This window comes from Lampetra fluviatilis, chromosome 12 (genome assembly GCF_964198595.1).
Source record: "Lampetra fluviatilis chromosome 12, kcLamFluv1.1, whole genome shotgun sequence".
Taxonomy (NCBI): Eukaryota; Metazoa; Chordata; class Hyperoartia; order Petromyzontiformes; family Petromyzontidae; genus Lampetra; species Lampetra fluviatilis.
In genome coordinates this window covers 4372047-4399377 of record NC_136286.1, presented here as the reverse complement: position 1 = coordinate 4399377, position 27331 = coordinate 4372047, and the positions used below count along the sequence as shown (strand labels likewise).

The 27331-nt window shown below is 40.6% G+C and overlaps 1 protein-coding gene across 2 annotated transcripts in view; it reads right to left on the bottom strand.

Annotated features, from left to right (window-relative positions):
- Positions 1–23556, bottom strand: part of LOC144935065 (ligand-dependent nuclear receptor corepressor-like protein) — a 35651-nt gene extending 12095 nt beyond the window's left edge. The window contains exons 1-8 of one of the 2 annotated variants that reach the window (XM_078861409.1): positions 23300–23556; positions 10010–10075; positions 8883–8962; positions 8599–8710; positions 8117–8330; positions 7505–7758; positions 7178–7253; positions 388–6547 (exon numbers count right to left, since the gene is read on the bottom strand). In XM_078861409.1, coding sequence (XP_078717535.1) covers positions 5353–6547; positions 7178–7253; positions 7505–7758; positions 8117–8330; positions 8599–8710; positions 8883–8962; positions 10010–10075; positions 23300–23417 — 2115 coding nt within the window. In that variant the 5' untranslated portion in view covers positions 23418–23556 and the 3' untranslated portion in view covers positions 388–5352. Of the gene's footprint in view, positions 1–387; positions 6548–7177; positions 7254–7504; positions 7759–8116; positions 8331–8598; positions 8711–8882; positions 8963–10009; positions 10076–23299 lie in introns of those variants that run through there. The other variant, XM_078861408.1, reaches the window with a different exon arrangement.
- Between the last annotated feature and the right edge of the window lie 3775 nt (positions 23557–27331).

Here is a 27331-nt window from a genome sequence, read left to right as displayed (position 1 = left end):
ATGCCAATGCAATAGTAAGTGATGCCATGCAGCCATGTTTAACAGACTCTTGTAAGGAAGCCGTTGTGTACAATTAAATAGCGGCATGTGTTACATTTCAGATGCGCTGCTGCTAAGTGGAGCATGCATATGGAGCCATCTACAATGCAGCTAAAGATGTAGAGAGAGGCTGCAAACCATAATTTGGCCCATATGGAAATGAGACGAATATTTTACGCAATGGAATGCGAATGCGGCAACTTGGTTGATCGCTAAATTACGATATCTTTTGATGCTTATGGGATACATGTGCAGGCATACAGAGCAAGTTAAATTATATTCGGCAACCGCAAAATAATATTTCTAAAATGAGAAGCAGACGTTAAATGCTCTTCAGTACACGAAATTTATTCCATGTACAAGGCAAACACAATTTAGGACATAAACTTGACACAATGGTACATGTGACAAATTAATTACAACAACTCAACTTTAAGATTCCAGTTCATTGAATCCCCATGACATTACACAGCTGATGACAAATACAGGAACACATCTAATGGGATTTACTTCAAAACTCTAATGTAATTCTACAATCAATAGCGCAGAAATGTATTTTGATTACAAAATATTTGAAAATTTCCCCATAATAAATACAATTTTATAATATAGTGCAATTAATTAGGTCCAGATGAATAAATTAAACTAAGGATCTAAAAAGTAAGGAATTTATATACTTTAACAATTTATTCAAAACTTAAAATCGAGGCTTTATTGATACAGCTTAAAAAACAGAATACTGTAGCCCCTACTTTTAAGTACAAATAGTACCTTAAACCTCTTTAAGCCCATTGGAAAATCAGAGTAATAACTTTACATCATTACACTTATAAAGGGTCAAGCAAGTCAATGTACACGTCTGTTGGGGTAACCTTGAGCACAGGTACTATTGTTAGTTTTAGCAGTTTAATGCCACAGTTTTGGGATATTATTAAGATCATACTTTAATAAAGGTGCAAATTTAATTTTAAAACCTTGCAGACTCCATCCAGTTCTGTGATTGTAATGAATTTCACAAAATGTTATTTTTTTTAATATCTTCTTTCCTGAACCACAATCAAGTTAGAAATAAATGAAACATATGTACTGAATGGCGAAAGTACACAAGAAAAACATTGCCATACGAAACAATTCTATGCTTTAAAATTCTCATTTGTAAAAACACCCGGGCGTAAACAATTAAAAAGTTTGCACATCCTGGATGGGGTCTCGACTCTGTGGAGGGCAATTTTTTCACCCTTGAAGTGCCAACAAAAAAAACTCCGGTACTTAAAGAGGTTTTTTTCTTTTTCTTTTTAAACACACGATGCATTATACTGCAACTAAACTTAAAACGCAAAAGCAAACCAGTCACACAAGTTTTTTTTTGATAATTTACTACAAAGATTATTTTTTTTCACTCGTTTAAAACGCGTACAAAAGTTCAGTAGTTTTACACAAAGGAGTTTTTTTTTGAAAACTGGAGGTTTGAGAGAGATCGTTTGAGGCACCTTGTTGCTTTACAAGCGGACGGACACGAGACAGTAGTAGTAGTAGCAGAGAGGAAAAGAGCCCCCGATGGCCGCTTTTACTGTGATTGCCGAGATGGTGTGCAAGACTTCAGCCGGACCATTTTGAATTCAGTTTCAAATGCCGCTTCCAATCTGCACATTTAGTAGTGATGGCAAATAAAGAAACTAAAGTGCCTAAAAACTGTTTAAAGTATTTGCCCATATAATATGTGTGCAATAAGCCTAAATTAAGTGCTAATAATTATAAATTGGTGCATTTAATCATTATACAGTACATTTTCATCATGTGCAGCTTAAGCAATCAGAATGCAATTATACGAAATTAAATATTTTCACTATTTTCTTTTTAAATTACCAATTAAGTCTTATTAAAACATTCCCCGCCCACCCCAACTGTATTTGCATACATTCTTTAAATTATGTACCAAAACCTGGGATGTGTTATTTTGATTTTTTGCACGGTTGTCGCAATACCCAAGAACTGCATTAGGAATGTTCACAATAACCAATGCAATTTTTAATGTATTTCCCAACAATGCAACCCAACACACAATGGACGGCCAGTCACCTCCAATCATATTGATTTTTTTTGGTTGTAGCTGCCTCCATGGAATGAAGGGCAAATACAGTAAGACTTGTTTAGTGAATTAATATCCCCTCAAGTTAGCTTAGTCAGTAGTCAACTCTTAACACTTTACCTTAGATAAAGCACATTAATTCCAGATCAAACCACATCCCACTCCATTAACGACCAATGTACACACTAAGCATAAGTGCTTGCATTAGGTAAATCATGAGACCTAAGACTTTTTCATCTTCTTAGTAGACAGAATAAAAAGATATTTGCTCCACAATACCTCAACAGATTTAGTGCTACAATAAACAATAAATAGAAAAATTACAAGTGCTACGGTACAGTATATCAGAAGAGCATAAATTATAAAAATGCACAAATACCTCCCCCGCCCCAAAATTGCAATGTATAGAAATTGGCTTACATTTAACCAAGAAAATACAATTATAGCTGTGGAATAGAGGAATATCATTACAAAGTTACTGTATCTGAAAAATCAATGTGGCCGTTCTGTGCAACACCGGTATCTACATTCACAATGATACGAAATGTCAGCTCCCAACCACAAGCACGTCTCAGCAAAAAAAAAATAACAATGCAACTGATTTTGAGATACACGCCAATAAATACTGTACCCTTACTTGCCATGCTGGCAAAAGGAAAATAATATGGGAAAATGTATCAAACATTACAAAACACGTTTCACTGTAAAGCAAGTGTAAATTAACACGAAATGAATTAGTATGTGTTTAAAAAAAACGAAACAATGAAATGTATACAAACATGAAGGGGAAAATAGGAACCTATCCAATATATTGCAAAAATAATTTACTTTTCCAAAACATGGCTACATAACCTGCTGGAATATACAATACATAAACAAATACCCCACCCTTCACACACAACCTGCGCTTGTGAATAGGCCTGATTGAGTTCCATAAAATGAAATATTTAGCAATTTTTTTTTTGTACAAGCCTTATCTTTCTAGGCACACGAGTCCAATGTGTATGCAAAGATGAGCTCACGTGCGCAATGCAAGAAATGCGGCACCGCATCAAAAAGGAAATGATTCATGCGAGTTGGCTTGTAAGCAGGATGAGCAATTAAGCATGCGATTTAATTCCTAACGGCTCTATACTAATATACCATCATGCGAGTGACAATCAGTAATTATTGCAAGTTAACACAGAAAGACAAGCCTGCTACATGGACTCAGCTGCTCGAATCGAGGATGCTGCCTATACTAAAAAAAACAGTGTTTGGAGCAGGAGATAAAAAACGGTGGATGGGTTTCCAGCACCTGGGGTGTTCCACTCTACATTTTTAGGAACAGAACATAAATAAATAAAAATCACTATACAAATAGACATGAGTTGTAATCCAGTGTACTGAGGAGTGCCAGAGTAAGGCCTGAGGAAAAGAAGTCTGCGAGATTAAATGTATCTTAGTCCCCTGTGCACACCCCCCATGCACTACATGTAAAGATCACCAATATTAAGAACTGCCTCGAATCAATCGTGAAGCCTCTTTCCAGAACGGTACCAGCAAGCTTGCTGAGAAACAATGCTTTGCAAATACTGAATTTTTGTAAGATTTTTACAATTGTCCCTGAAAGCAAAGCGACAAATATTACTTCAATCCGGAGACAAAAGACTGCTTTACATAATGCACTATTACGACAACGTTATGAGCTTTTACAAATTTATATTATATGTATGTACGTCCGTGCCTTAACATTCTTCAATAAGGCATAGAGCAATTAACCCCTATGGCTATAGCTGGAGTGGTCATGCCAATAATAAATCAGAAAAATACACGTGGTGCACTTTCGGCAGAGTGATCCTTTACACGCGGTGCATGGAGAGTGCAGAGGAAGAAAATCTATAAGCACTGGCCAGTCTCACAGACTTGTAGGACAAGGAGAATAGTACTGCATATCCCTGAAGACTATTAAGGAGTTAACGGTAAAGGCTGATGCTACAGTGACCCGTTAAAAGGTGCGGACCAGTCGACTGCTGTAAAAACAGTGTTTAATTCTCAGCAGGGAGGTTAATTACGACAGTTTTTTTTACTCTACATTCACTGTAAACTATTTAAAGGTGTCCACAATCTGCATTAGCTACAACGGTACCTCCATCTTGGTCAAGCTTAACGTATTCAAGTGGTAAATGTTTGGACCCACAACGTGACCATCCTTACCATTTATTTCAGAAGCATTTCAAATAAATAAAAAACTGAAATGTCATAAATCTTCATCTTGGGCAAATTCAAGCCTTTGTTGTATAAAATGCTGCACACAGCACTCTAATCCCTGATGGACAACCATCTGCATAAACATAACATGTTCTTCTATTATTTTTAAAGAGCAGGCCATATCTAAATATTGTTAGTTATTATAAATGTAATTATCCTGAATAACAATACAACTCATGCTCCTAAAAAATCACTATTAACATTTGGATACTTCATAACACCTTTGCCATTCTTTGTTATATTAAGAAACTATTTTATATCTTCTTGCATTACCTTCGTGTACCATGTAGCCCTCCCAAAAACATCCGCCAATCACATATTTTAACCATGACTGATCAGCAACTACCATGGCAAGCAAACATCAAAACCTATTGAAACCATACTCTACATGTCGTTTCCTTTCCGCACACAATTACCATGCAAACTCACAATTCCGAACCATGTCGAGAGATAGGCTAGGGACCTTGATTCGGCAATAAAATGCCTCCTCTTAGGGACAGGATATGTTTTCTCAAGTAGTACATTTTGCAAGCATACTTAGTGGCAGTGATCCAACCGAAAAATGATGGCTTACCATTGTAAATATTACAGTCTCGTTGATTTTCACAATTTTGATAGCCTACAATGCTCGTAAAATACCGCTAGAAATTTTCTTAAATTTATTCGCATTTTTGAATCTTTAAAATTAACAAAAATGTTAGAGGGATCAGTTACGAATGGATTAATTTTTTACGACGTTATACATTAGTGTTTTCAACACAAAACACGACATTGTAATTAATTTTAGCAGCAGACCTCTCTCCCGACATGGCTGCAGCCTTGCTGTGTTCATAAACCTTGACTTTCTCTTGCCAGCAATCATACAACAGGCAGATTTTGCCTATTGACTTACTATACAGGTGGTACCTTTTAGAAAGGTATTAAGTGCATCATTGCACATTTCTCTTTACTTTTTTCATTTAAGAGCAATGCAGTTATTCTCCACCATTAAGTGCTGTATCGTTCTCATCAGCGGTCGAGTTTGGGGCAATGTCATTGTGGGTTGAGTAGCCAGAGTTAAAGGCAGCACAGTCCGACACAGAAGCCGTAAAACCGAACGCCAGTCTGCTCCCTGTGTCGCTCTCTCCATCAACTCGACGGCGCTTTGGCGGCACCTTAAGTGTGCCCGCACGCTCCTTCACCTTGTACTCCAGCGTGCTGTGAGGAATGCCGTACAGGGCCTGTGCCTTGGACACGCTCATCCGCCCACTCATTACCATGCTGATTGCCTCCTCTAGGATTCCGCTGTCATACTGCCGGTAGCGACCACGTTTTCGCCGCGGCTGCTTGTTTGGGTCTCCGTTATCAGTTCCCTGAACTTGTCTTAGACCGGTCAGGAGCGGTCCCACCTCTGGCGACCTTGGCCGTGTTACATCCTGATCTGCCAGATATTTCCCATTGAGCAGAGCCAAGTCATTGTTATTGTTGTTGCTTGCGCTGCCTTGGAGGATCTTGAGGGCATGCAGTTCTGCTGGCAGGTAACTGACACTCTGCTGCTTAGGCAGGATAGCTTTCAGTTTGCGTCCAATGCTGGAGCCGTCCTTCACAGTCGACAAAGCAGACGATGCACAAGGAGAGGCCCTGTCGATGCTCGAGGTTGCATTGACATCTGCCGGTAGCGGATTGGACAAGGCGCTTGAAGAGTTGACGCGAAACTGGGGGATCTTAAGACGCACAGACCCGGAAACTGAACCAGACCCAGAAATGTCACGATCTTGCAGTCTAACTGCCTGAGCTGCCATACGTTTAAGTGCCAACTGTTGCAGAAAGCTGGATGAGCTCATTGAATGCCGCCCATCTTGCCTCACTGCAGTGCTTTCCGTTTGTTTTACTAGGCTGCCCAATCCTTCACTCAGCAGAGCTCCCAGCCATGGCGCGAGGTTTCGGCCCTCTGAGGTGTTGACGCGAAGTTCGTCTGCGTTGCTTGTGCCAAGGCACGTGAGCTCTGCTAGCCCCTCCTCAATGGCACGTTTGGCCATGCCCTGAAGCGTGGCCGCCCCCCGCGTGTCTGCATCGGCTTCCGCCCCAGCCCCGCCTGTGGGCCGTAATGCTCCCAGGCCGAGGCTGTCCGAGGACCCCCTCCTCCTCCTCTCCTCCCCATACAAGTCCCCCGCGGCCAGGCGGCTGGTCCTAGAGGCACAGGACGGAATGATACCCGCGCTCAGCTCAGCTCAAGATGGATAGGGAGGGTCATAGGGGGCTGGACTGACCTAGCCGTGACCAGGGTTTGGTGGGGACTGGAGGAGGGGGGGTCCACTGTTTTCTTTTCAACTATCAACTTCAGCAATAAAACACTTCTCCATTTGAACATCATAAAAGTCATTTTTTTTCCAATTGAAGTTTTGAATGCAAAACTTCACCATCCTTTTTTTCTTAGGTTTCCAACTTTCTAGCGATTTCACTGTGCAGCCATTTAAAGCTGAAACTTTGCAGTTTCAAGAAGTTGCTTCCATTTTGATCATAATAAAAAATAAATGCAGCTGAAGCTTAATTGTGTCTTCTGGGATCCCTGAAACTGACCACAAAAATATCGCTCAAGAGAAAAGCGCTCCACCAAAACCCCGGCCACCACCAGAGCAATAACAATGAAGTTTGAACATGCACATTTTTAACAGCTTTTTCGCCCACGTTTTTTTTTCTATACACCTTCAAAATGATTGCCAACGCACATGAAACAACCACTACGATTTACTGTATACTTAATATGCTGGGTAATTACAGTGTTGACGTGCATACCAGTGCACAAAATGTATGTCTTACCCTGCAGCTGATGCCTTTGCAGACGGGGATTTAGAAGCATCCATTGATTTTTTGGTGGAGAGGTCCAGCACGCCAGCTACAAATAAATAAATAAGACAACATAATTCGGCTGCAGATAATTGCAGATGAAGAACACATGATAGCTTTTAATTTGGATGTATTTTTCATTTTAAATGACAAGCTTATTGGAGTATGTCACAATTATAGCAATATTGCCCAAGTGCTCAAAAACACAGCAAAGTTGGTGAATGCTAAACAACAATGAAACATGCAGCCCCACCCCAGCAATATAATGGGCAACCATCAATACATGGTGAAAATGACTACCTTGGTCGTATTTGCAGTCCTGAGTATTCTTGCCCAGGGACAGGTCGAGAGGGCCATCCTCGTCATCCTTCTCATCTTCTTCTTCCTCCTCCTCCTCATCTGCTGTATGTTCATCTTGTGTTGACAGCAGCTTGCTTAGGATGGAGTCATCTGCCAGAGGAGTGGGGGCTGTGCCTTTCACTGGGATCGCTGCAGGCTCCTGCGGAGGACTCTCGGCCTTGTGTTCCAGATCTGAAGGGACGGCCAACGTGGTGCTGCACACGGAAACCACAACCCAAAGCATTTTTAAGTGAAACATGTTTCCCTCCTGCATTAAGGAAACATTTCCTCCCCCGCCCCCTGCTTTAACATGAAAAATCAACTGGTGCTACATGTTTTCACGGTTGTTCTGTATAGGTCTGATGCGTTTGTCGTGCGGGATGATCCGATGATTCGCTCTATGGCGAACGCACGGTAAAAACTGAACACACTTCCGAGGAGTGTACAGAAATTCATTGATAAGTGTATATTTTCGAAATAAATATTTGTCTTTAGATTAATTCACAATGCAAATGAGCGAAAGCGGCAGCACGAAAGAGTTCGCACAGAAGACAACGGCACACGACGCCACACCCGCTGGACGTGGGGCAGGAGGGCTTTGCTGACGGCACCGAGGTGGCTGCGTCAGCGGCTGGGGGTGGTGCCATGGGACTTGTTTCGCAGCCATCCTTCTCGGCGGCTGCCGCGTCCCGACGCTGCGCGTACTCGGCTGCGAACTGTCGTATCATTCTGTACATGATCTCGCGGGCCACCAGTGGAATGGCTGGGTTACATGCTCTTGGTGGATCTACAGGGGAAGAGAGGGTAAAAAACATTTTTAAAAAATCTGAAATGTTCATTCACTGTCTAAATACGTGTATTATTGAAAAGCATTCAATCCAATTTTATCACGAAAAATTATTCATTTGGAGAGACTAAGCAGTAGTAACAGCGAAAAAGTACGGCGTTAATTGCAGGACACTCGCTAAAACTGTCGTCATATTACGTTATTAAGCAAAAAAAATGTCCTGCTAATAACTGTTACTTTAGTGAAACGGTGGAATAATAGGCTTTACCTTTCCGCTGAAAGAGAGCGTGGAGAAAAGTTTCCGTTTCGCGTTCCAGCTGCTCAGCAGTGTCTGTAGAATCCGACGCACCGTCCACATCCGATGGAGATGACAAATGCTCCTGACAAAGGCAAGCAGAGACTTGCGATGAAAAACCAATGACACTCCTGACCAACCCTTTAAGCAAATATTTGATGATTGCTTAAAACAGTCAGAAGGATGGCGTCTGTTAAATAAATAACATGTAAATGCATGGCTCAGACATCTATACCTGGAGAGACCAGGTGGCTCACCTTTACTTTGTCCCGCCGTAGACAGCAGAAGGGGCAGTTTTCATCTACTATCCAATCAGAGACTTCCTCGGGTTCACAGTCTGAAATAACCAGTTTGCACATCCACAGTCAGTAACTTGGTCATGTTCATTCATAAACAAAGGGTATTTGTAGAGTAATTCCAATCCAGTTTCCCACAGCGGCGCTCAACCCATGCCGTATATGAAGGAATAATGGCGTTTAGCATTAATAATTCCATAGAGTACTATTGTCACAGCTAAGAGAGAAAATGCAAAAAAGAGACCGTGTACAATGATAATTGGCTTTTGCGTATCATTAGAAAACATTTCTAATGATTTTCACAAGTCTTTTAACACCATGTAAAATGCCCTGCTTATAATGACTGCTTAGATGCTCTCTTTAAGCAATTACAAATCACAAAGGAGACATTTTTTTTTACAAAGCTTGCTTGTAAAAAAAAGTCTATCTGCAACATTTGCATATATAAATTATCAATCATCTGACCTGTCTTTTATACAGTCACGACAGCAAGGATTACACACTAAATATGACAAACACACCAAAGTCAGAACTGGAATTACAATAGCCCTGCCCCTTGTGTGGCCCCAATTATGGTGCAATAATTTAATGGTTGCACTGACCTACAATTTCTTTCTCACAGAAACACACACGCAAACAGTTTTACTTTAGAGATGGAAATGCAGCCTCTGCCTGCACATGCTACAATTCCAACTGGCTAGATTATAGGCTGCAATTGTAGGATTTAGGGGTTCTTAGGTGTGTCTAAGCTGGCCAATATTAATGAAGTCCATAAGGAGATACCTTATGGACTTCACCTGGTAATTTAGCATTTCTTAACTGCCGTTTCACCATAAACACACACATACACATGCTGAAAACCAACCAACGTCAGCTAGCATGAATTATCTGGTCAAAAAATTTTACAATTATTTTCAGAATCCACCCAGAATACTCAGATGAAAAAACCCAGCAACATTGTTAATTGGTGCAAAACCCTTGGGCCGTTAAATACAAAGTAAACAAGCACTGAAGGATAACATGCAGTACTGTCAGCTTTAACAAAACATTTATAGTGGTTGTACATGGAAGGCAGTAAAATGACATACCATCGAACAGGCTCAAATCTCTGAGCAAGCCTGGTCCGTAAAGCCCCTCCAAGATGCTCTCAAAGCCTGCAGAGAAGGAAAAAAAACAGCGCACAGCAGATTTTTTAGCTACATTTAAAAAAATCCTTTTTAAGAAATGTCTTCAGCTACTGAACATTTTTTGTTTGTTACTGCTGGGGTTTATCTATGAAAAATGTTGGCACTGATCACAGCAGATGTCGCAGAACACCCACAGAAGCGAACACAGCTCTCCGTCTCCTCTTGTACCATGCTTCATTTGCTCTACCTTCCCACTAACCTCCCACTATCTTCCCAACGCGCTCGACTACAAGCGCACACACTGCGTGTTTACTGTAAATACAGGCGTGTCTTGCTTAACGAGCGTTCTTTCTACGATAATTTTCTAAAACGAGCAATTTGATATCAGACCCATTCGTTTGCAAAAGGAGCAAAATGTTCGTTTATCGAGCGGACAAAGATCGATAAATGAGTCCCGTGGCACAAGGGGGTGCAAGGTGGCCCGCAGCCGTTTGCTTACCAGTTGTGTTGTGCCGAGTGCACGCGTATTTGGTCTTGTGGGTAAGGGGCCATCCATTTAGTAGGTACGCAAAACATCTGTCAAAACTTGACCCCCCCCTCCCTGAACGCACGTGGACTTTTTACACCCCCCCCTCCCCACCTGTGTACGTTCGCTTGACCCCCCCCCCCAATCCTATAGAACGGCCGATATTTAATCCACGCAAAAACGATCAAGGATGAATAATATTAACGTGTTTAAGCAAACAGATACTCATTTGAAGGCCAATGTTGACAAATTATTATCGAGGCTTCACCCTCCCCCGCCCCCCCCCCCCCGTTTCCTATGTGTATGCACATTGTTAGTAGACCCCCAATACGCAAGCGTACCATATGGGTTAACCCCCCCTCCCCCCTCCATGCGTACGTACTAAATGGATGGCCCCTAAAGGGGCCTCGCTCGTGGTGGTAATGTTATGGGTAGGTGGGCGAGAGCGGTATTGGAACAGGTAGCGTGCGGCGCTACGAACCCGGCGAGTTCGATTCTCACTCACGGCCAACACCAGGGACGATTATCTGAACCGGTCCTGGATCTTGCACTGTGGTTCTTCATGCGTTGTAAGTGTTATATTTGATGTTTTCTTACTTTATTTAAAATATGTATTATTTGTATTTTTCACGTAAAAAAAAGTTGTTCAAGAGTGGAAAATTTTGGGGCTCAAACATAACTCAGATTATTTACATGGGAGTCAATGGGAAAACAATAATCGTTTCACAACGTTTTCGCAGAAGGTATCTCGCGCGTTAAACAAGGCGTGCCTGTTAACCAATTGGACTACAGCTGCTTAAGAGTGTAGCGTCTAAAAAGGAAGAGGCACGGGAGTACAAGTTGTGAAACCACCATTGGACTTGAATTTTGGACTGCAGCTGTGTTTACTCGGTATGAATACCACACAGCATATCCTACTGAATCTACATACCTTTAAAGGGCATGGTTGGTGTGGGTGGCTGGAAATTAAAAATAAATAGCAGAAATTGAAACATTTTCACCAAAGCTCTGTAACTTGGGACAGACATCCTAATGTTAAACAAACAAGTTTCATTATAATCGTGTTCACAAAAACACACGTTTTAGAAGGAGATGCATTAACATCATGCATGTCCTGATACAAAACAGTCAAGATAAAACGAAGCAGTAATAACCTTTGACCTGTTTTACAAAGAGTCCATGGTGATGTACACAATAAAAAAATATGCAACAATGCAAAAAATCAATACAACATGCCCCTCCATTCTCCTGTCAGCCTGATAAGAGCTAAATAAATTGCATAGATGTTAACTAGCTCGCTTGCTGGCATAGTTACACCACTGACATGCTCACAGTAGCATACATCCACACTACTGACATGCATGCAAACAGGGGAGACACAAACTACCCATCACCCATTTTAAAATATTCAACGTCAGAGCGTATTGTATTTTTTCTCATTCAGCGTGATTTTAATGTCATTGTGTTTTTCTTTTCATAACCATTAAGAACCGCCAACACTGAAACCATAAATATCACTGGCATGCCCACTCACCAGGACACGAGCAACCCATAAACCTATACACATGGGCTGCCCATTCATTTCCCTTGCAGACTTATAGGTTTATACACTCGAATGTTACCCACTCTGGTATCTCTGTAGCTACCAATGAAGTAATATTTTGTCCAGGCTCCAGCACAAATAAAGCTATCACATTAATATTTATGCAAGCCACGATGGTTGGATAGCATTTAACAGTCACACGCACAGCTGATAAAAAATATGCACGTGTCAAATATATTGCCACAAGTATTCCAGTATTTTTTTTTACAGATATTTGATAGATATGACAACAATGTGGGCTGTGAAAGTTTACAATTGATCAACATTTCATTATGTTCAAAAGCGTACTTACAATGCTAGCTTGTTCACGTAATCCTAGAGCAATTGTGAATAATGTTTTTGTTATAATTATCAACATGCTACAACATATACAGAATATTTGAGCAAAATTTTACCAAGACCAACTTGTTGAAATAAATATTAAAACTAAAATTTGAGCAAATTAATGTAAAACATTGTCATATTCCTCCATAATACACACAGTGGAACCTGGTTGAAATGCAGTACAGTACTTAGTTCTGAAGTAATTTGTGCAATCTCCATGAGTTATTTGAAATAGAATTTGAATTCCTAATTTACATAATTGGCTTCATTGAAATACAATGGAAGGTCTATATAATGGCTTCCCTTTCAGGCTTGTACTGATGGGATTCTAGCATGTGTACCTTTATTAGGCTCTTCCTAAATAAATGGCTTTCATACCGAAATATTCTTTAAATTACTGCGTTAATAACGAAAATGCCTCAAAAGATACATTACTTTAGTTCAAATAAAACATTAATTATAGGTGTATCCTCATACTATATTTCCACAAATTAAAGTTTAAATTCCAGTATTGTTTGTGGCAATTTTGCTATCAAAATATAACAGGAAATATAGACGTGGTAATTTACAAGTTGAACGTGACATGTAGGTTAGGCTATGAATGTAACCTAACCGATCATATTTACATAAGGGGAATCATTATCTTTTTCCTTTCCATTAAGCAGAACATTTTAAAATGTGGGATTAGTTTTAGGAGGGTGCTGCAATGCCAGTGCAACATCGACTTCTCCGTCTGTTCCTAAACAGTTTATTCAGTAGACAACAAGCATTGGTAATTCTCAACAGTAATGGCCAGCAGGAGGAATCGAACCAATGATCCAATTGGAAATGACCCTGTTGTAACTTGACACATTTTCAAGTGTAAATGTTTTATCTTCCCAACTTACTTTGAGTGATAATTTAAATGTCAGTTTTCACTTTTTTTACACTGGGTTGCATAAATGAAATGACCCAAGTATGAAAATAGATTTTAAAAATATATAATACAATATTGATTGCCACTGTATTACAGTGGAACAATTACGGTTCCTCCTGGAGGCAAATGGGAGTAGGTGATATGCCTGTGCCTTCCTGCTTTCACTCACAACCACGAGAGTAGACGAAAGGTATTCAAGGACAGCATATGAAATATCTCAAGTAACATCCTGGGTGAAAAGGTCAAATATTAGAGTATTTGGACTACTAATTGTATACAATGTATACATCTAATTCTGCATCTGTGCATCTATCTACAATATCCTTTCCCCATTTTAATGTCCTGCATTTGTATGTACATGGACAATGACAACACCCCATTAACTACAATTATCTTTACTATCAAATTATGTAAATGCTATGAGATATGAGTAACCAATAAAAAGTATAGCTTCCCAATGATTGATACTTGAATCTGGATTTCTCAGTGTCACATTGAACAATGAAATTAAACCTCGTCTGTGCATTATTGTGCACAACACCTGGGCCTATTTTATCAACGCCGGAAATGAGACATTTGTGAAATATATCAGGATTGACACTTGATGTACTCTGAAAGTAAATATTAAGTTTTGTATGAATATGTATATTCCGTTACAAAAAGTCTGCCTAATATAAAAGGAAATGATACCTTAAATGTTGCAGTCGATGGTGAGTACCCTCAAACATCTAGGCAACAATATTCCAGATTGCTTCGCTCCTTATTTATGCTTCGTCTATTGCCGGTCGACAAAGAAAAGCAAGCATCATGCTGTCATCATTTTTTTCCCAGAAAGGAACACTGGACTGAAGGCAATTTATGCACGCATGTTCAAAGTGAATGGAGAGGGGGGGGGGCAATAGACTATAATTTGCAACAGGCAGAAAATGGGCTGCAGAATATTGTTGTGACAGACTCTTGAAGATGACCCCACCGCCCCCCCTGTGATTGCCGATACTGTTGCATAGTTAGCTTATGCAAGTGTGAGATCAGCTGAATTATAGTTTGGGAATGAATAAGTTGTGTGCCCACATGACATGACGAGGGAGCATCTGATAACTTATCATAACAATCCTGACCTGATAAAGGTACAATATGAAGAGCTAATGTCCTAGTGGTGATGGGGCCTTCATTTACCATTTAGACCCAGAGTCCAAATGGCAGTCGATGCAGTCAAACTATCCACTTTCTCCAACACCCAAGAAATTCAGGCAGGATGCTAGAGGTGTGGTGCACATTGACTTCATGCCACACAAGGAGATGTTCATAGCTCATCAACTGCAGAAGTTGAAGAAAAACAGCACGGAAATATTTGAGCCACACCCTTCCTCTGATGTGACTATGCCTCAGCGCACACTGCAAGAGTTGCTAAGGCTGACGCTGTCAAGGAATGCCACTTTGAGAAACATCCACATCCTACATATTATTCACACCGAGCACCTAGTGCCTTCCAGCTGTTTCTCAAATGGAAGACATGTCTGATATGAGGATGATGAGCTGAAAGGAGGTTGTGCAGAGGAACATGAATGGGCTTGAATAAAAGTTATTTTGTGAGGAATAAAAATCATATGGAATTATATGAAAAATGCATTGTTAAAGAGGGCTACTATGTTGAAACCATGTGATTGTTGTGTATTTACCTTGTATATATGTTAGGCTCAGAATTTTTTGTAAACACAGTTTAAAACACCACAGAAGTAAACTGATAAAATGTTTAAACCTACACAATTTTGTAAGATTAAAACTTGAGTTGCTATATGGCATAGAACGAATTTACATGCCCGATATAACACATTTCTGCAAATATCACATGAAATATTATGCAAAGCCTGGGGAATTTTAGCCCCATGAAATATACAAAGTATTTGACCAGATGTCATCAAATGACTCCCTTGTTTTTGTCAGCTCAGGAAAAGAAAACATATATCCTTCAGTTTTAAAATAAGAATAATAATCTGGTACTTATTTAAATTTCCTGGAGTTACAAAGATGGGATATTCTGTGCCAATACAATGTATTGGCACAGAATATTACGTGAAAGAATTGTGTGGGAGTTGTTTTTGGTTCACGGCATGGTGCCGATGACCTTGACAAAATTGGTGGTATCAAGTACAAAAAGGAATTTCACAGCATTCCAGACACACTGTGTCTTTTGCCACGTGACTTATTCGTCATGGGTTTATCTTTTAGTGGATAACAAGCCCAACGAGAAAATAAACTTTGTAGTTTCACGCTTTGTCAAGTACAAGGAATATGCTGTTGAAGGTAAATCAATAGAGGTTTCCACGCATTGTCTTAGACAAGACAAAATGGGGCTCTCAGTTAGGCTTTGGCCTTCATATTATTTATACTAAGCAAACCACAGGACACAGTAATTTTACAGTGAAACACAATTTGTGTGCCTTTTACAAGTTATGAAAAGTAATGGCATGAAGGTTTGCATAAAAAAGGCCAAACATGAACGTTTTTAAATATATCATGTACATAAGGAATTCCATAATTAATGGCAATTATAATTATGTTATAAGTGACCACAACGAAAACATAATATAAATGTGTGAATGTATTAATAACTTTAAAAGCTTTGGCCTATATAATATATAACATGATGCAGTTCGTGTGCATTGCTGAATGTGTAAATATTACATCTTTGGAATATTTCACAAGTGTAACACCACGTTGAAAATGAGCGAAGTGAAACTTACTTAGGTCTTAAAATTCTAGAATGAGACATCCCTGATAATAAACAATAAATACACAAGTTAAAAAACTCCTTAACAGTACTCCACACCAAACTTGACGAGGTGGCTTGTAGTGAAGCCCACGTTCATATAAAATGATGGCAACGTCACCAATATTCGACGATGAAACTTCTCAAGGGAATAGCCTTAATGCATCTATAAACGTGATCATGTGTGATGGTGGTTTCTCAACGACTCATCTCATTTTACATCTTCAGAACAGCATGACAATTTAGTTTTCATATCAGGGACAATTGAGACGATATACGTGGCAATGCTCAATATATAGACAAAGCCTGGTAATATGAGCAAGAATATCATTCACAGAAGTACATTGAAAGGCACCAAACAAGGTGATGATGGCCAGTTTTGTCATGGCATTTCTTTTCTTCAGTGAAAGATAAGCGATCACGGACCAGCATGCAATGTAATTACCGGACTGGCTCGAGGGTTCTCAGGAGTCCCGGAAGATTTTTGGCTTGCTCCAGCCCCGGCCTGTAGGTATAAACTTGTCACTTAAGCTCTGTCAACATCAGGTGGAGTTGGAAACACCCAAATTTTGGTCACGACACTGGTACTTAATTGTGTATTACCTTCCCAAATGTCAATCGGTGATCTAGCAAGCAGACTAAACTACAGTGCTTAAAAGTTTATCATTTTTGGAATCTCTATTTAAATTTCCTAGAAAACAAATTATGGATCAGAAAGCCAAACTAAACATACCAGTAATCTTGTTCCAGTCAGTTTCAGATACACACTGGAATATACGTGAGGTTTCTTTTTAGAAGTCATTAAAAAGCCTATATGGATTTAAAATGTAATTTATTTTGTATGAAATAATCAATAGCGTATTAGATGGTAATTGCAGCAGCTGTAAGTCAATGTATTTTTGGCAGTTAGAAATGTAAATGATATAGATAATTACGTAATAGAAATTTTTTATAACGAAAAAAATTGGGAAAAGAACCTGAGTTGTGCAATCATACCAAAATAAACAAATTAAGTGTGGTAAAATATGCACAATTGCTAGAACTGAAATTTGGTTATTAATTTCAGGTAAACCACACAATCGAATGACAAGAGAAGAGGCAAGTGTTTACATTTTATAAAATGTTTAGGTAATCTTCCTTAGAGGATGGTATAAATACATGCAAAGAATTTACAATGAATGCATTTGTCAAAATTATATTGGAATAAAATAGCACACAAGCACATTAGATAGAATTCCAATAACCTTGCATCTAGGTGCTAAATAATTATACTGGAAGCTGGGTAAACTCACAATGATGCGAGACAGAATGGTTTATTTTATATTGCACTTAGGATGATTTTGAATATTTACATGGTCAAATTTTTACTTGAAAAAGTGGCTTTAAAAAAAAATCCATCAAAGCAATGCTCCCAAGCTATATTAAATGCCCAGCACTGAATAATGTACAGTACTGTACAATCTCTATGATTAACAGCAACACAAATGTTTCCTGTAATTGCACAAAATTGTAAATAGCTTAAGTTCACCAATTACATGTGCTCACTCTCTCTCTCTGATAACAAAAATGTATAAAAAACGATCTGTCCCGACATTGTTACCGATCAGAAAAAAATTACATTTCATTGGTGTGGGCTGCATGTTTTTCACAGTAATTTTTTTGTATAAATACTATATGGTGCTTTAAAAACAAATTGAAGGTAGTTTACAGACAATTCCTACCAAAAACCCAAAATACACCAAACCCAGTCTTCATTAATTGTTAAAATCATATTTTAAAAAAGCATGAAACTGTAAGAGCAATGAGTATATTCGAAATGAACATAAAAAGGCTCACAGAATCATGCATATCACTCTCGTCTGTTTCCAAAATATCTGATCTATTTCATGAACGGTCCTACTAAAGCACTTGAGGCAGCCAGTTGACCATCTCAATGTTGATTAATCAAAACCGTAATCTCGTGTCATTACTCCCTATATTACTGCAACAGGATGACATTTTATTTCTAAAATGGATATTCAACTTGTCCACACCATAACTCCATTTTAAGTAAACACGTGTGCACTTTGTAGGTTTTATTTGAATAATTTTCCAAGCAAAATCACTTTTACTGAATAATTATATTAAATTCCAGTGCTTGCACTATGAACCCATTATAATTTATTGTACAGTCCTTCCATTGTATTAAATGCACGTAAGCAAAATATGACTTTGTCCATATACTCAAATAGCAAAGACAGTGGTTAATTCACAAGTGTTATGTTAAATGTCATCTCTACAGCTGAGTGTTATTTATCATTCACCAGCTAGTCTAAAAAAATCATCAAAAAGTCTGGGTTGCTTCCACATCTAAATTTTAAGATATATTCCATTACATTTGGCTAACATTTTAAAACGTAACCTTTACAAACGCTCTGTTTGTGATATCAGTAACACTTACGGTTGCGTGGAGCACGTGCTTTGGAAAGTAAAACTAACATCTTTTGTATTTCATTCAATCAGTTGTTGGCTCTTTCCAAAGATAACATTGAGTTATATTTGTGGTAGCATAGATCTAGGGAATCGACCATGTAAATAAAAAATGAAAATAAATGCAGGTAAATAAATGAGCTATGCACTAAGCTTACTAAAGTGCGTGTTTTATGGTTAAGCCATTGCATTTAAGACATGCAGCACTTTGAAGAATTTAATTTCGGTTACCATATACTGTACAGTATTGTGAAACGAAGCATGCAAGTTGCCCTTACACAAAGAGAAAATAATTCCAACCGCCATAGTAAGTTCTGTCGAGAAATTATAGCTTTTAAAACAAATGTACAAACGAATGTGAAATTAAATACGCCTAAGAAAACAAGAGCAACAACAATTTATAAAATGTATCTTCAAGGTATTGTTAGGTTGCATGACAAAAATTAAATTAAATTACTTGTATGATAACAATCATATCTTGTTACAAATTTTACTGACGTCTAAAACGTAACAACAAATAGAATGCAACTGGCGCAGAAAAACGGGCACTCTTTTGGATGCAAATGATAAAAATGCAGACAACGCTGTGCAGCTACATTGCATACCGAAGAAACTTGTATTGGGAGATTTAGCATGACCGCCTTCAGGTTCAAGGTTCGCAAATTTGGACCGCCAGTCTGCAGGTGGGATGTTTGGTTGCGTGCGAAGATTAAAATATCCCATGACACGCTTTGCTTTAGTACGAGCAGGTGGCACAGCCAAATTTACGTAGACAATAGTAGTGCATGAATAAAAATTGGCCACATTGTAAACAAGTAGTGTAATGGAGCCACGGAACACACATTATAGAAACACACTAAATACTGTATAAATAATATAGGCATTTCTATTTTACCATCAATTTCCTGGACTTCAAGTATGAATTATTGTTACACGAATCTTATATAATTTCAAACCATATTTTTAAAAACAAATCTAAGAAACGTTTTTTATACTTCTTTGAAGCACACAATATTGTGTTGCAGCATGACCGTTGTCACTAACAGCAGCAATTTCTCATTGGCAAAACCTTAAATACGAGTCAAAATAAGATCATCATAATTGTGGCAATTCACACCATGAAACTAATAAAACTAAACATAAAATTTTTTTTCAAAGGAACAAATTCATTCACCTTCCCTGATCCCAACGTGGTCTTGTCAAAAACTGCCTGTTTTGCTACATTTCAGAAGCATTTACTGGGGTTAAAGTTTCAACCACACCCTTTAATGACAAATTGTTGAAAACGGCTCTCATCCAAATTAAAACGGCATATTTAGATTGCATCAAACACTCCCCAAAACAACAATTGCCTGTGAAAATACAAGTTGAAAACCACATCCCATTAGTGCTCCATGAGAACGATGAGAATATTCCACGACAAATTCCTGCCATGTATGAAGGCTTGGAATGTTTTCTTTCACAGCCACTTGTCTCAAACATTTTGCTCGTTGTAAGATTTAGCGACTTACATGCTTCATTTTTACGCTGTTTGCTACAGCAACACGTATTCCATGTTTGCCAAGACAAAGTGAAAATGGCACATTCTCACAATGCCGACACTTATCTGCAATCAGCTCTAATGAATATGTATGATTCTGAGCAAATCCAACGCAAATATGCATATTGTAACCCTACTAAGTATTCCCAGTCTTTAAGCTAGGTGACATTAATATAAATCTGGCGCACATTCTCATTTAATAAAATAACTAGGCATCCGTCGTCAACAGATTACACAAGCATTTTAGATTGCTGGGATTATGGACCACAAGTGTCGGTGGGGTGTGTGGTACTGAACTCGCTGCCACACACATTAACCAGCAATTACACACTGCTTTCACATGCTCTCTTTAAGTTTCTAAATGCTGCTTGGGCAATCTTAAAAGAGATTCCGTCGCACACGGGACAATTATTAGGAATTTAACCCGTTCACCCACTGGGCACAGAAAGCACAAATGATGGAAAGAGACTGCAATCTCTTGACTTTTGGTGACAAAAAAAACCGGGGCTTTAAAAACACTCATTCAGGTTGGGCAAAGCGTCACAACAACACGATGGCGAGAGCCCTACACGTGAACTACTGTATTTACAAACGAAAGTGTGACTGTCCAGTTAAGCTCGTGACACATGACTGATCCTTTGAGGTTTGTTTGGCTCGCACTAGGGGTTTAACACCAACACTTGCTGGAATTCCTCACGAAGGAGCTCTGCCAAGAAGAGGTTTGCATGCCACAAGCCTGTGTGGCAAACCATGCCGGTCACGGCCCTCCCAAGAGAAAAGTCGCCTCTGTATCTAGTTACTGTGGTTACCCCCATTCCATGAGCTTTTATCTTAAAATGCCCGTTGTCTCGTATTCAATAAATTACAGCACAATAATCATTGAAAATGGGGAGCATGTAGTTGGTGGGCTGCACTATTAACCAGTGTTTATCGGCTGAATCACCGGTGTTGTCCGCTCCCCTCCACGAACCTCACTATCACCAAGCCTTATTAACCAGCTTGGTGAAGTATGATCAAACAACCCGTATCATCCATACGATACGGAGAGGACATCATCCAGCAGTGGATTTACATTATTAATAGCTGACAAATCACAACGCTCGCAACAACCCTTTTCTCCAAGCACCGAAAATGATACCATGATACAAACTATATATTATTTTAAATGCTGTACAGCCAGGACTCCCCTGGGTTTTGTGTCATCACATAACACGAGTCTTCTGCCCTCAAAGCAACAGCATGCCAACACCACAAAATTATACACGCACCCAAGCCTTCAACCGTCTGAGTGCCACGCTCTCATCCGCACACCGGGATGCGTTTAAGGGTTTAAAAGACAAAGTTACCCCCCCTGTCCCACAGCACACGCACACACAGGCACAGACGCACACAAAACTGTCATATGCGCACACAGCCCTTTAATTAAGCTTACCGATACGTTTGTTTACTTTTATCTTGGTTGCTGGCGAGGCACCTATGTTCAAGAAGTGGGAGGCGACGGATGATGGACGGACGGACGACTGACAGATACGACCGGTAAAAAAAAAACCCCACTAGAATAATAAACAAAAAATAGTGAATTTGGGGGAAAATTTGGAGCAAGCAATAAAACGTACGGCATGTGTGTGTAATATTATAGTAGTAGTGAGCGCACTACGGGAGACGGGTGAGAAATTGTAAAAATTACGACAAAAAACACACAGGGCAAAGAATTCACACTACAGAGAGAAAACTCCAGCACCGCGCTCCTAAACTCCGATCGACGCAGGTCTTGAGAAGAGCAGAAAAAACTAAAAGAAAACTTTGTTCTTTTTTTTTACACTACTTCTTACTTCTTTTCGAGCAACACAAAAAAGAGATAGAGAAACAGAACGAGCGAGCGAGCGAGTTGGGAGGTTGGCCCAAAGACGACCCTGAGTGAAAGCGATACAGCCCAGCGCAAGCTCCCAATAGTGAACGCCCGCCCGCCCGCCTGCCCGAGGGATTTCCGGACTCCAGGTGGGCGGAGAGGAGTTGACCAGAGGCGGACCGTGTGGGTCGTGGAAGGGCCCCCCACCACCACCACCACCCCACACGCCGCCTTGCGAGAGGTGGAAGTCGTAGAGACTCTGGCAGCTGAGGTGGGATCTTGGCCCGACGAACGTGTGGGTTGAGGAGGGGGCAGTGGTTGTGAGGATTTTGGGGGACTGGTGGGCGTGTGGGTGAGGGCGAGAGATTGACGGAGTGGAGGGGGGGGTAACCAGGGACACACTGCGGGTGGGTGAGGTGGTACTGACTGACTTGGAAGGGTGAGCAGGTGAGGGTTGAAGGAGGAGTTGGATGAGGTGGAGGATTAGACGAGGTGGTGAGAGGTGGTGGTGGTGGGGGGGTGCCAATGAACCGACCTCGCTTGCCTCTTTCGCCACCTCCCCCCCCCCCTCCAAAACCGGCAGCAGCAGAAACACAAATAATAGAAAGATGATGATGGCGTGGGGCGGATAGACACAGAGATAATGTAGATAAAACACAGCAAACGTAAGAACCAAGACCACCAAAGCCAGCAGCAAGAACCACGAGCATCAGCAGTAGTAAGCTCAGCGGCGAACACACTCGCCCACAACACGAGTAGCGTCGGGGGCGATGGGCGGATGGAGAAAATGATAACAGTCATAATAACAACATCAACACACACAAAAATAATAAATAAAAATGCAAAAAAATATGGAGTCGCCCGCCTCGCCGACAAGGGGGGGGGTGTTGGTGGGAGGAGGTTGAGCCCCGTCCCACCGCTGCCCGGCGTTCTAACACTCACACGTCGCTCTGGCTGCTGCTGCTGCTGCCCGTGGTAGCAGCAGCAGCAGCAGCTTGTGGTGTCAGTGCAGCTGCTAGTGGTGTCAGTGCACGACACAACGAGGATCTCCCTCGCGTCCCTTGCGCACTCTCCCACCCGCGTCTCGTGTCTCTGTCCGCTGCGCTGTTAAAGCCCCGGCCGCTTCCGCCGTCGCCTCTCCCCTCTCAGCAATCTCCACCACCACCAACACCCCCCCCAACACCTCTCTTCCTCGGCCACGCATCCCGGTCACCGACTGTCTCGCTCGTTCCTTGCTCACCCCCCGTCACTCACCGATGCAGTGGATGAGTTTGTGTCGCCACGAGTCGAGTTCCCGCCTGAAGCCGCGCCTCTCGGCCGAGCAGCGCGGGCTCCGGCACCAACTCGCCATCATCGTCGTCGTCGTCATCATCCGTCCGTTCCGCTTTCCTCAGCGAGCGGGCCTCCGCCCCCTTTTTTTCCGTCTTCCCTCAGCCTCCCCTCGCTTGCTCCCTCTCTCTCTCGCTAACCTCCTCCTCCCCTCCTCCCTTGCCGCTCGTCTCCCCTCCCCGCGCGTCTCACGGACGCAGCCGCCGCCGCCTCCTCCACCACCACCAACAACTCCCCTGTGTGACGACGTCCACCCGGTGACGTCATCACGCACGGCCGAGGGTTGCATCACCGCGGACGCGACGTCACCGCGCACCGTTGTGGAGATGCGGCGGTTCCGCGTGACGTCACCGCGTCAAGGTTGCGTGGTGACGTCGACTCGGGGACGTGACCGCGGGGTTGTACAAGGAGCAAGCACGTGTAGTTAGTTGTCGGTTGTGCTGGGATGTAAATACTGCTTTCATGATTTGGTGTGAAAGAAACGCTGCGCAGATTCAATTGATATTAAGCGCGGTTGAATATACCGTGGAACATGTGCTTTTCTAAAGTTTGTGGAACTGTAGCTTTAGGTGGTGTTAAAGATGCAACGTTTGAAATGTCAATATTTTAAATAAAAGAATCAACCCACTTATTAATTAGATACTACCATTCGTCACTAATACCAAATTAATTATTAGGAAGCGGTCAATAATGTCAAGCCATTGAACCAGTGGAATTCGCAACTTTATTATACCAGAAGTACTTCCAACACTTCTGCGTAAACTTCTAGACTAAACTTTTAGACTTAGATTTTTTTCAGTTTGCATCGAGTGTGTCCATAAAGTTTTAGTTTGCACCTCTTTTTTCAATTGTTTTGTTTAGGGACCTTTATCATAATTTCTTTACTCCTAACCTGTATGGGCTAAAGTTTTACATAACGAACACATCACTTTGGAGAATTGTCCCATGAATACATTTTTGAGACAAAATTTCAAGTAAATTATAATTGTTAACATCAATAATTACTCAATCACTACATCCCAGTGTATTGCTGGAGATATTTCCAAACATGATTAATGCTGCTGGAAAGAATTGACTTCTGAAAATACTGGACTCTTCGCCCTTTCGACATGTTTGTTCCTTGCCATTCATAGATGATATACAGGTACATTATATCAAAACCATTGAGCGATTTTACTCGACCATTTTCAATTGGATACTATCGTTTATCACTGAAATCGTTGTTTTTACCTTCAATTGTTAATTTGTTCATTGTATTTTATGAGAATAGGTTTCCCTTTTTTTCTGGCAATAAGCAGGTGTTAAGATGTTAGAACACCAAACTGAAACCTTTTACAATGAATCATGTCTGCATTAACCACAATACTTGTGGTCACAATGCAAACAAAAAACATATTTGATAATAAATGCATTGTCTTTGAAACTGATTGGTCCACACCAGAGAAAGCTTTCTTTTGAGCCGAATCTCAAAACGGTGTTAGACCAGAGGTACTGGAAAAGGAGGTCCCATGATGTAGCTGCTCACCCCGAGCTCTCATTACTCTGATAGTGCATTGTCTTTGTGCTGTACGCCTTTTGGCGTATATTATTAGAGTATGTTTTTTTGCTTGCATTCTGACCACAAGTATTGTGGTTAATGCAGACATGATTCCTTGTAAAAGGTTTCAGTTTGGTATTATAACATTTTAACACCTGTTTGTTGAATCTTGACTTAAAGCTTTTGTGACTGCATGAATGAATATTCTTTGGGTCTTTCGGTGAAGTCACGTAGATAGAAAAATACCTGTTTGTTTCCAGAAAAAAGGGGAAAACCTATTCTCATATTTTGGTACTGGCAAAGGAGGTCCCATGATGTTTTGTTTTACTTAATTGTGAAATGTATTTTAAACAGCGAATATGTTACACTCTTAGATATAGGGGCTGTGTAGACTGAGAGTGGTTAGGACATAGTTCAATTGCTGGTGATTTCTCCAGGGAATTGTCAAGGCTGTATATGAAAAAATTCAAGATCACATGGTTGTACATTTCTCCAGCATGCACAAATGGATATATACAACTTAAACTTACAATGCATTCATAATCCACTGCGGGATGAAGGCCTACCCACGCCATATTTCAGTTCAAGTTTATTTTGTTGAACAAGTATAGAATTTAAGAGACCAGGATAGTCTAATGTGCAAGAGTGACCTCAGTCACCAAAATAACAATAGCAAAACAAATCAAATAAAGCACAGAAATTAAGCAAATAGAAATCAGGCAAAACATTTTTATTTAATGAGATATTGCATATATTTTACAACCATTAATACATACTCTTTGGTTCTTTCGGTAAAGTCACGTAATTAGAAGTAAAATAAAATCAAGATTAAACATGAATACATGTTAATTCATTCATTCCTGGCAGCATAAGTTGGTCACCGGGGGTCGGAAGGGGTGGTGGAGGCTGGGAGTTAAGGAGGACTCATTCAGATACCGCTTACCATTCGTCCGGAATTTAAATCATACCACCAGGTTGAAAGTTGAGTGCGCGAACCACTGCGCCACCGCTCTACCACTCCGCCCATCTGGATATATATTCTGCAGAATATCCGCTTCATTGTTCATTTGGTTATTGTGTTTTTTTTACTTAATTGATTAGTCACCAGACATGTGTTTTGGACGCACCCCCCCCACCGCCCTCCCAAAAAAACCCGAACAGATCCTATAGTTGTGTAATACTTAGTGCATGCACCTACAGTCCTACCTAGGCTGTGTTCCCAGTTGTTTGACCTGCGTTTTGAGCCTCCTTAAAATACTTTTAATGGACTTTCAGACACCAATACCCGCCACTCGCCACTAAATGATAGTGATGTCACCGCGGCGCCTGTGCCAGGCCAGGTGCACTTGGGGGCCATGTGAATTGACGAAGGCTCGCTACTTTCAGACACCAGTAAAGCACTATAACGATATGCCTGAAAATTACTTTAAAGTATTTTTACCCCCTCACAAATGAAGCTTCAAACTTGAGATGGACAGCTCAGAACCATAGACTGTGTGCATATTTCCAAGGTTAGAGCTACACCACAATATTATATTTTTGTTTGCATCATTAAACAATTTGTCAAATAATTGTTCAAGATGAACTGAAATAGATTTTAAAGCCACTTCGTTACAAGCAACATACAATAATCAATTGGGTATGGAATTAAGGGTGGGATTATTTCTCATATCAAATGCAATAAGTGCCCTATTATTTATTATTTAAATTATACAGGAAACAAAACTTTCTTCAAATGCTACTTTTAGAACTCACCCTCTAATTATTGTTATGTATGGTTGCCCAGGAAGGCCTCAGTGAGTCTCAAGACTCCTTTTCAAGGAGGGTCAAGTTTTCACAGAAGGGGATAATGTTGCTGTGTGCAATCCCAATTGAGTAATTTTCAGATCATGTTTCAGCTTTGTGATGTATTGGCCAATACCAATTAACATTGTATGCCTTTTTTTTGCTAAGGGACGAAACCGGAGAACCGAGAGAAACCCCACTGCTAGACCAGGTGGAGAACATACCAACTTCACAAAATAAAGATGTCCGAGTCGGGACTTGAACCCAGGCCCTTCTTGCTGTGACGCATAGGTGTTTCCACTGCGCCACCATAATGGAGAATATACCATCTTACACGAACTGATACAATACTCTAAAGAAAAGTAGGCGTGGACAGTCCATGTCACTTGAAAGGATGATTGCAGCCAAGGGAGCCAAGGGAGCGCTGAAAAATCAGCTCATGTGCAGCAGCTCGATCAGACGTTTTCAAACTGTGGTGCGCTTCCCTTTCTGCGGGCACGAACGCCTTGCATGGGGGGGGGGGCACATGCTATGCCATGGATACCTTGCAGGAGAAATTTCAAACACGCTCTTTCACAACATGAAACGAATGCCTTACTAATACCGCCGCGTTGACTAGATGTGTGGATATCCGA